General features: G+C 36.0%; 1 protein-coding gene across 3 annotated transcripts in view; it reads left to right on the plus strand.

Moving 5' to 3' along the window:
• Positions 1-9,898, plus strand: part of INTS2 (integrator complex subunit 2) — a 42,889-nt gene extending 32,991 nt beyond the window's left edge. For 2 of the 3 annotated variants that reach the window (XM_024572952.4, XM_024572951.3), the window contains exons 20-25: positions 2,225-2,423; positions 5,192-5,443; positions 5,793-5,900; positions 6,053-6,158; positions 7,505-7,681; positions 7,792-9,898. In XM_024572952.4, coding sequence (XP_024428720.1) covers positions 2,225-2,423; positions 5,192-5,443; positions 5,793-5,900; positions 6,053-6,158; positions 7,505-7,681; positions 7,792-7,961 — 1,012 coding nt within the window. In that variant the 3' untranslated portion in view covers positions 7,962-9,898. The remainder of the gene's footprint in view (positions 1-2,224; positions 2,424-5,191; positions 5,444-5,792; positions 5,901-6,052; positions 6,159-7,504; positions 7,682-7,791) is intronic. The other variant, XM_024572954.3, reaches the window with a different exon arrangement.
• Positions 9,899-11,264: the final 1,366 nt, after the last annotated feature.

Consider the following 11,264-nt stretch of genomic DNA (forward strand, 5'->3'; position numbering starts at 1 on the left):
AATAGATTCTTAAAAATGGAATTACTGGGGCAAAAGTAACATGCTCATTTTTTTAAGACTTTTGATTCCTATTTTTCTTCTGTCATCCAGAAATGCTGAACCAGTTCACGTTCCCATACTGAGTTTGATGTTGTGCACTTTCCCACACTATTTTATATGTATTTCCCAATTCGATAGGTGAAAAATGGATTCCCACTTCAATTTATACTTTAGAATAAATATTATTGGCTACTGGTATTTCTTCTTTATATTTCAGCCTACTTTTCTATTGGATTGCTTATCTTTTTTTTTTTTTTGCCTTTTAATTATTTTTATTACTCAAAAAAGCTTCATTTTTTTATTTAGCTTTCTGACTCTGCTTGTGCCTTCAGTACTTTCACAACAATTTTCTGCTCCTCAATAAGGAAAGCACGCGTGATCCTGTCATGGACACATTTAGCACACATGGACCCGCCACAGGCCCTGCTGACATGTTTTTTCGTTTTAGACAACCTCTAGAACTTTAGGTCTCACAGCACCAACTCCGCGAGGTCAGCCTGGGCACACGCCACGTGGATCGCTTATCTTTTTTTATTTCAAGAGCTCCTTATAAAGAATATTAGCCTTTGTGTATACATATGTGTGTGTGTATATATATTTTTTTCTTTTGATTTTATTTTTTATAAAGTGATCATTCACATGTGTTTTAAAAAATCAAATGATATGAAAACATGTCCACATGTAAAAATACATGATGTTTTGGATTTGCTTTGCACTAACCCCGTGGTGGTGGAGGGAGTGGATGGAAATATAGATGAAATCAGACTGGCTGTTTGTGGGTGACTATTGCAGCTGGGTGATGAGTTCTTGGAGTTTCATTATAATGGCTCCTTTTTTATGTGTGTATGAAATTTTTCATAATACACATTAATAAGTGAATAAACAAGAACTTTAACAAGAAAAACATCTACAGTGAACAGTCTTGTTCTTACTCATATCTACCATGCTGCCATTGCTAAAGCAAAATTTCTCTTTGTCCTCTTTTGACCAATCCCAGTTCCATCTGCAGAGGAAACTTTGTTGTCATAAATGGTGTGTATGTAGCTTTATTTTCTATGTATTTACAAATTTATAAATAGAAATATTTACTTTTTGTTTTGGGTAGTTTTAAAAAATAGTATATTTTGGGAATTATTATTGTTTATTTTTATTTTTTTAAAGATTTCATTTATTTTATTTTTAGGCAGAGGGGGAGGGTGGGAGAAAGAGAGGGAGAGGAACATCAATGTGTAGTTTCCTCTGGTGCGCCCCCTACTGGGGACCTGGCCTGCAACCCATGCATGTGCTCTGACTGGGAATTGAACTGGTGAGCCTGTGGTTCACAGGCCAGCACTCAATCCACTGAGCCACACCAGCCAGGGCTATTATTCTTTTTTAAGAACTTAGTGTTTTTGCCTTGACTGGTGTGGCTCAGTCAGTTGGGTGTTGTCCTGCAAAGCTAAAGGTTGCTGGTTCAGTTCTGAAAGTTTACCGGTTCAGTTCCCAGTCAGGGCGTGTTTTGGGGTGCATATGGGAGGCAACTGATCAATGTTTCTCTCCCTCTCTTTCTTCCCCTCTAAATCAAATCGATCCATCAAAAAACTTCTTAAAAACATTAAAAATCTTAATGTTCTCCATGTGGTTTGCCCATCAGTATGCATAGTTCTACTTGACTTGTTTTAACTGTTGCACAGTGTTCTATCTACTATAGATTACTAGGCCTGTCCTCCAAAAACTGATACAGAATGTCTGGAGAGGAGCTTGGAATTTTCTTTTTAAATAAGTACTCCAGGTATTCTTATCTTTAGTTTTGGGAAACTCTGCCATAATTTCTTTAACCATTGACATATTTTTCCCACTATAAATACATACATGTTTATTACAGAAAATCTGGACATTTCGTAAAAGTCATTGATATATTGACGGGCACTTACGTTCTGATAGTGTTTCACACTTATAAACAAAGCTGTAATGCCTGTGTGTGCACACATGCTAGTTCTCTCTGTGACAGACTGAGAAGTGACATTTAAGGTTTTTTATTTTGAGAAAGAATATTTCAATGGGAAAAGTGTTACTTTATGGGGAGTTACTTTACTATTCTTTTCAGGTTTTTCAGGTACTGTTCAAGTTAAACTGATTGATCGTGCTCTGGCTCATTTATAAATTAGTGTTCTTTCTCACATACTTTTCTTCCTTCTGTGTTTAGATGCCCCCCACTGATGGATATTACTCTACACATGCTGAATGGCTATCTTCTTGCTTCCAAAGCCTACCTGAGTGCTCATCTGAAGGAGACAGCAGAGCAGGACAGACCTTCCCAGAACAATACCTTAGGTTTAATTGGACAGACTGATGGCCCAGAAGTTACTAGAGAGGAATTGAAAAATGCATTACTGGCTGCTCAGGTAATAAAGTAAAATTTAGTCAAAAAGGGCAAGGGCTTCAATGTTAATATAACCAGGTTAGTAGAAAGCATATTATGCTATGTACAAAAGGTGATATATTGTGCATTCCTTTTGTTACAGAACATGCTATAATGGAGTTACCTTTACTTCTAAATATCTCATGGACTGTATTACTAACATCAGGAATAATCTTAATGATACTAGTCTAATAGCCATTTAAACAAGATTTACATTTTAACAAAATATAAGACTTTGGCTCCTTAAAATCAAATGGTGGAGATAAATTAAATGATGGAGACAAACAGAACAAGAAGTATGTGTACAGGGGTAGGTAAGAGTAGGTTTACAGTTGTGAGTTCACGAAACAGTTTATTCTTGTATTATTTATTCATTATTATATTATTTTCCATATGAACAACTGTAAACCTACTTTTGCCCACCCCTGTATGTAATAAAATGTCAAGCAGTGTTAAATACTATGACAACATAAGCAATTCAATTTTATATTTAGAAAAGTTTTACAGCAATGTAGAATTTTACTGAAGCCTTAAATAGCTACTTTGAATAATGGAGGAGATGTGAGATGATTAAATGTTAAGAAATATGAAGTCTGCAAAGTAGAAATATTTTCTTAGTCTAAAATATATTTTCTGAAATCTTTTCATTGGCAAAAAGAGGAATTAGAGTCATAATAATAGGTCCATAACCCCTTACCTGTAATAGGGATATCCAAAGCCTATGAAATCTGAAGCACTTTTTTTGGGGTGGGGTCTTGATCAGAAGGACTTGGGCCCCCTGAAGCATTTTTTTGGTACTTCAGTTGGCAGAAAAACCTGACCTGATGTAACCTCATTTGTGACAAAACTTGACCTGAATTAATGTGAACCTATTTATGGCCTTTATCCCACTTAATGTGAATATTGGTATGTTTTGCTGCAGAAATATTAGTGTTTGCTTATAATGTGCTACCTTGGTCTCTAGTGGAGGTATTATATAATATTTCAGTAAAAATAATTCTTAAATGACCCATGGACATGGACAGCAGGGTGGGGATTGACTGTGGGAGTGGGAGGTGGGCGGGGGCAGGGGAGAGCAACAGGGGAAAATTGGGACCACTGTAATAGAACAACAATAAAAAAAATTCTCAAAAAAAAAAAATCTGAGTTCTAAAATAAATCTGGCCCTCAGAGTTTCAAATAAGGCATTGAGAATCCTAATAGCCACAATTTATATAGTACTTACTGTATTCGGGTGCTATTCTAAGTTCTTTATATTAACTCACTTAATCTTTACAACCAGCCTACAAAGTGTAGCATATTATCGTCTCCATTGTTAAGGGAGAATGAGACCCAGAGAGGCTACACATCTAGTAGGTGGGAGAGCCAGGATTCAGGCCTGGGCAGTCTGGCTCCGGAGTCTACAAACATAAACAAAACAAAACAAAACAGTAACAACCCCAAACCAAAAACCTCTCCACCCAAAATGATGATTATAAAATAAAACTGACCTTACTTTATAAGCAATTATAATGTAAGCTTAACCGTACTTTATAATCATGTTCTTAATCAGACGAATGAATTAATTGATTTGTTCAGGCAATGAGTCTTTCAGAGATAAATACCATATATTCATTTTTTTAACTCCTTCCTGCTAGATGAGAGCGATTATAGCTCTTCTTTACATGCAGGAGTGTCAAGTAAATCACCACTTAAGAAACTACTGTTCTTTGAAATGACACTCCAGCTGGCAGACTGAGCAGCACTGAGTTGTGCAGGCGGAATGGATGATAAGGTAGAATCTTTCCTTGCAAAACCAGGGCTTTGAAAAGCCTATTTTCAAATTAAAAGGAAAAAGCATGGGGGAAGTGACTTTTAGGCTTTAATCATTAATCACCATGTTTAGAGGAATTAATCACTTGGTAGTCAGTTGAGAAAAGGAGGGCATTACAGGATAGGGTCCTGGGAGAAGTAGGAATTTATGAGGAAAGGAGATTTTGGTAGAAGTCGTTTTTTTGCCTAGGGCCTGTTTTGGATGTCACTGAATCAGAAAATTCTTCTAGTAGATGTTCATAAAATGGAGTCCATGGATCTGCCTTAGGGATATGTGACCAGCCTGAAATTATGCAATGTATTTTTTTTATATATACGTTAATTTTTATAGGGAGAGGGTGTATAGTTTTCTTCAGATTCTTCTTTTTTTTTTTAAAGTTTTTATTTATTTATTTTTAGAGAGAGGGGAAGGGAAGGAGAAAGAGAGGGAGAGAAATATCAATGTGTGGTTGCCTCTCATGTGCCCCCTACTGGGTACCTGGCCTGTAACCCAGGCATGTGCCCTGACTAGGAATTGAACTGGTGACCTTTTAGTTTGCAGCCCGTGCTCAATCCACCCAGCTACACCAGCCAGGGCTTTTTCAGATTCTTAAACGGGTTTATAACTAAAAAAGGTGAGGCCCACTGCCCTATAGATTGCTCACTATTTTCCCTAGAGTAACTGTGTTATTTTTATCAGTTCTGTTTATGTGAAAACAAAATCAGATTTCTTTTCAAACAAACATCTCAGAAACTTTTTTAATTTATTGATTTGAGAGAGAGAAACATCAATTTTTTTCCCACACTCATTTTTGCATTCATTGGTTGATTCTTGTATGTGCCCTGACCAGGGATCGAACCTGCAACCTTGGTGTATTGGGATGATGTTCTAACCAACTGAACTACTAGGCCAGAGCCTCTCAGAAGTGTCTTAAATTCACTGTTTTTATTTGCTTGTAGGATAGTGCAGCTGTCCAGATTCTCCTGGAGATTTGTTTACCTACTGAAGAGGAGAGAGCAAAGGGTGCCAATCCAGACAGCTTGCTAAGGAATGTTCAAAGTGTTATTACTACCAGCACTCCAAATAAGGGAACGGAAGGAGGAGAAGACAATTTGCTTTGTAACCTTCGAGAAGTTCAGTGCCTTATCTGTTGTCTGTTGCACCAAATGTACATTGCGGATCCCAACATTGCTAAGCTTGTTCACTTTCAGGTCTGTTTTCAAAGAATGATGCTTTATGGTTGAACTTTTTGGGGGTTTTGGGGGTTGAATACTAAATAGGGATTGTTTAGAAACTAGAGATGGCACACATAATCATGCTCCTTTGCAATACGGAGAAAAATAAAAATCTTTAGAATTTATATTAGCCTGTTAAAATGTTCAGGTAATTTATCTCTATTCTAGTACATCAGAAAGGTGAAATGCCAGGATGGATGTAGAGCACTGTAGCCTTCAGAGCAACTTTTACCTAGAGGAAGTGAAACCTTCCTTCCTATTTTTATCTGTATTTGACTTACACTTGTTTTACTTATCACTTTTCCCGTCTTTCTTGTTGAGATAGGGTTATCCATGTGAACTTTTGCCCCTGACGGTCGCAGGTATTCCATCCATGCACATCTGTCTGGATTTCATACCTGAGCTTATTGCACAGCCAGAACTTGAAAAACAGGTAATGAGCATTTACAGCTTTAGGAAAATTTTGATCTCTCTCCAGTCATTCTACTGGAGAGAGATCAAACATTTTATGTAAAAATGTAAAACATTTTATAATTTTTAAAGACATTTTTCAGAAACACGTGCTATTTGGATTGTGTGTTGCAGATATTTGCCATCCAGCTGCTTTCTCATTTGTGTATCCAGTACGCGCTCCCCAAGTCACTCAGTGTGGCTCGCTTAGCTGTCAACGTCATGGGAACTCTGCTGACAGGTGTGTGGTCAACCAACATCGATGACAAAACTTCTAGCATAAAGAAGTTAGTGATTTTAATTTGCATCTCTCTGATGGCAGCAGAGAGAAAGAAGGAGCTTATACCCTTTGCAACAGCATGGATGAAACTGGAGAGCATTATGCTAAGTGAAATAAGCCAGGCGGTGAGGGACAAATACCATATGATCTCACCTTTAACTGGAACATAATCAATAGAAGAAAAAAGCAAACAAAATATAACCAGAGACATTGAAGTTAAGAACAATCTAACAATAGCCGGGGGTCGGGGGGACAGTGGGAAGAGGGGATTACAGGAACTACTATAAAGGACACATGGACAAAACCAAGGGGGAGGGTGGAGGTGGGGGAGGGAGGTGGGTTCAGCTGGGGTGGGGTGAAGGGATGGGGAGAAAAGGCATACAACTGTAATTGAATAACAATAAAAATTAAAAAAAAAAAGTTAGTGACATTGTTTTCTGTGTCACTAATAGTTTCATTTATGCCATCTTCTGAAAACTTCTATTACAAATGTGATTTATAGTGTAGAGTAGGTAGGCAAATGGTATCTTTCATTTGGTGATGGACTATGTATAGATATGTAATAAATAATAAGCTTCCCATACTTTATAAATGGAAAATAAATCTACTTTCTGAATGTAATTATATCAATAGAACACAATTACAATCATTACAAATCCTTAGAGTTTTAGGAAAATATAATCATATGTATAAATAAGATAAATATATTCGTTGTTTCCTTAAGTTCTAAAACATAGCTTAACATTTTAACCACCTTCTGGTTTGTAGAGTAAAATGGTATGAAATAAACTACTTAAAAATGTATGAACTATAATTAATTTTTTTAAAGTAATGGTTTAGTTAATTCCATATTTTCTCAGGGCTTCCATAATACCCTGCTTATTTTTCTTTCCATTGAATTAATCTGTTATAATTATTTGTAGTGGTTAAGAGCTTAAACTGCTGAAGTTCAATCCCATCCCCACCACTGTCTACATGGCCTAGAACAAGTTTATTAAACTCTCTATGTTTTATTTGAGTTTCCTCATGAAAATAGGTACCATTATAGTACTTCCTCATTTAGAAGATAGTGAGAAGTAAATGCAATAATGCGTGTGATGCACCTACCTCAGTGCGTGGGCATGAGGCTTTGTATGTTGGGTGATGGCTGACTGCAGGATTGTGAGCTCCCTAAAGGCTGGGTCTGGCGGTACCTTAGAAAACTGAGTATCCTCAGCACAGAGCCTGGTACTTAGTATATCGTGTAGGCCATGTATGTTGAATTTATACCTATAAAGACAAAAATTCTCTTTTATTCTTTCAAACAGTTTTAACACAGGCTAAGCGATATGCTTTTTTCATGCCGACTCTGCCAAGTTTGGTTTCTTTTTGTCGAGCATTTCCCCCACTGTATGAGGATATTATGTCTTTGCTGATCCAAATAGGGCAAGTCTGTGCCTCTGATGTTGCCACCCAGACAAGAGACATTGATCCAATCATTACACGTAAGTACTAACTTATTTTCAGACTTGTTTCAAATCTCAAACACACACAAAAACCCAAATATCCTTTTTAGATTTCTTGACTTGATTCATTTTTGTCTTTATGTTTTTAGGCCTTCAACAAATAAAGGAGAAACCAAGTAGATGGTCCGGAATCTGCAAAGATCCATCTTATAAAAACGGATCCAGGGACATTGGAAGCATGGACCCTGATGTACAGCTCTGTCATTGTATTGAAAGCACAATAATTGAAATAATAAACATGAGTGTTAGTGGAATTTAAAAAAAACAAAAAAACAAAAAAATGAAGCTGTTTGCTGCATATACCCAAAATGAATGTGTATCTCATAACAACTCTAAACTGAATAGGAACAGTAATGTCTTTGAATCACTAAAATGATTCGGTTCAACATGAATACAATTTAGAACTTTCCTGAGAATTATGCTTGCTTGTATTTGATTGGCAGTTCTTTGGCTCTCCTTTGCTGGTGTGTTTATATTGTACCAGCTGAGGTACAATATATATATTTTTTCCTATTGGATGCACATTTAAGAAACTCATTACTGGAAAGTGAATTTGTCCTAAATATAAATGTGAATTTATATTTAGCTTTTGAAGTGAAGAAAAACTGCCATGGCTTTAATTTAATTTCTTAAAAAAATGAGTCTGTGGGTAGCCCTAGTGGTGTTTTTTTGTTTTTTGTTTTTTGTTTTTACCTGTGCGAGCTAGTAACAGAGTGTGACAATGATGCAATGATGAGAGGGAGAAAAAGGGAGAATTCAGGAAAAATTAGGAATTTAAATACCCGAATAGAAACCTCTAAAGCTTGCAATGCAAGTAATAGTAATGCAAGATAGAATGCCAGTTCTCAAGAAACAGTATTGAGAAGGCTTTAAAAAAGGCAAATAGTATTTTTTGTAAATGATTTCCATAGAATTACAGATTAGGATTTTAGGATTTTTACATATTTACTTCAATTTTTACTAATATGTAAAGCCATATGTGTAAAGAGATACTTGAATAATTTGGGATTTTAAGATACTGGCTTAAAAATGTGTACAGAAACATCTTTGTGCAGAGAAGAACCTGATAGGAGGGTCTCATTTAGTTTTTTTAAAATTTATTTTTATAATGCTTTACTAACTTATCTAATGGTCAGAAATACATTGGTACCTATTTAAATTTTAGAGTAATAAAACCCACTGGATTGAAGAGCTCTTGGTATGTCATCAGGATTACAATTCACATCATAATTTTAGAAGATCTTTGAGTAAGAAACTATATTATATACAGTGTTTGGTTCTCAGGAAAAAAAACAAACAAACAGGAAAATACCATGTTGCTGAAGGATTTTGCAGTCCTCTGTTAGTAACTTCCATTGATTATTAGGTAGATGCATTCAGGTAGTCCATAATACTCACTTTTTCCCTTAATTAAGTATCCAATGTAAAAGGTACTTCTTTTTGCTTTCTGAGATATACCTGAATGACAGACAACGCCCCCACCCTGCCTTTTGCCCCCACTTGAAACAGACCTCTTCACTTGTAAAAGAAACGAGGCAGGCTAATAAGAAAGCATGGGTTTTAAGAAATTAAACTTCAGCCTTTTTACTAGCTAATAGTCACATCTCATTTTCCTCCTTTGCAAAATGGGATTGCTACTGGCCCTACCTCATAAGGGGTATTATATGAGAGCTCATTTGTAGCTGTTTCAAATCATGACGTGCATAGTATCATAGATGGTAGATGCTTAATGTTCAATTAAGTAATTTTTGTGAAAAACAAAAGCATTTAAAAAATACCATAAGAATTTTCATATTTTTAAACAAGGCAGTTTTGTAGTCTTTTAAGATTAAATGCACCTGCTTCTGTTTTGTTTTTAAATTGAGGCTTTGGAATATTTTATGTGAGGAGGTGACCTCTAGGAATTCAGAAAAGGTGAAATATGTTTTCTAATTAAATGCAGGGCACATTCCTGGATCAATTTTCAAAGACTGGTCAACACCTGCTGTGTTAAAAATAATAACATATGCTGTTTTTCTTCAGATTTGTTGATGATGTAAATAAAATGTGTAAATATATTAGTAAATGTTAATATTCATGTATTTTAAGTTAAGGTTATAAAAGTCACAATGTGATTTTTTTTATTCAAGTGAAAACAGATGTGTGCAGCTATTTTGAATATTGGTTTATAAACATTCCTATTCTCTATTAAATGAACTTGCAGTTTTTTGTTTCATTTCAAGGAACTGGGATCCAAGGTTGTCTGGGTCCAGAGCCTAGGTGGATCCGTTTCTCTTAAGCCCACACATCAAATGGCAACACGAGGTTAAAGACAAGTGAGAGCCTTAGGAATTGGGGAGAGAAAAATCAGAGTAGTTACCCTGGAGCAGTTACTTAAAAGATTTGATATTTTAAAAATCTGTAAAAGTAGAATAACAATTTCAAGGGATTTATTATTATACATTATCCTTTATTCCATTGTCTTAACAAATTACAGCTTTATACCTTCCCTTCATCTTTGCTTATATTTTCACATATCAGAATTAATAGTAGCCACTGTGAAGTCTTTTTTTGATTTAACTTTAGATGGAATTTGTAGGCTGTCTAGCCTTTATAATTATTCTATTGGCTTCATAGTGACTGAATTGATGCACCATAACCATCTCCCTATTACTAGGCTGGGAAGGTTATTATTTTTTTCAATATTAAAATAGGCACTGTTACCAATTTTTCTTAAGGATTACTTCTTTAGGATAAATTTGAGCCTGAAATTACTAAATTAAAAAGTAGAATTTATTTTTAAGACTAAGTTTTGTCATTTGGGGAAAATGTAGTAAAATTAAAGGTGAGACAAACAAATTGACTTTCCTGCCCGCTCTCCTGCAGAAAACCTCTCTCCTTAAAGTACTTTCTCGAATTTGAGAAACTCAGGTTTTCCTTTTTTGGTACACTACTATATGAGCCAAGTTTTGACTTTACAGAATTGAAAAAATCATTTGGCGAGATCATGATTAACCGCCTACCTGTGAGGAAACTGAGGTGTATTTTGCAAAGAAGAAATTGATTTTTAGGAGGAATAAGCCTTAATGGAGGTAGAAGTGATCTGGTGCTGGAGAATGATTTCGAAAGCGTTTCTCTGGCTGATTTCGGTATCTCGGAAAGCCTTGATTATTGAGGTGCGATCCTTTTCACCCTGTTTGATTCAGTAGTCCAGCAATTCCCGCCGTATTCTTTTCGATACCCTGGGTACTCCAAAAGTTTGGAAATTTGAAGCCAGCGGCATTGAAGAACACTTAGTGAAGTTCTCGGCAAGGCTTAAAGGTGTTTCCTCTCCGTTTATCTACAGACTATAAGAATAAAATTTCGAGTTTCCAAAGAAACTGACACACGGGTTAAATCACCAGTTTCAAAAAGTCAAACCGAGGAGCCTCTTTCCCTTGAAATCCCTGGGTTTTGCGCGGAGACTTTCACTTTTCCCGGGGTCGTCTTCCGGTGCCGCCTTTTACTTGGGTTTATTCTTATTGCGAGGCTTCCATTGGGTGCAGAAGTCTCCTGTCCTAACAACGCGCTAGGATTGGTTGCT

Source organism: Desmodus rotundus, chromosome 9, assembly GCF_022682495.2.
Source record: "Desmodus rotundus isolate HL8 chromosome 9, HLdesRot8A.1, whole genome shotgun sequence".
NCBI classification, from domain to species: Eukaryota; Metazoa; Chordata; class Mammalia; order Chiroptera; family Phyllostomidae; genus Desmodus; species Desmodus rotundus.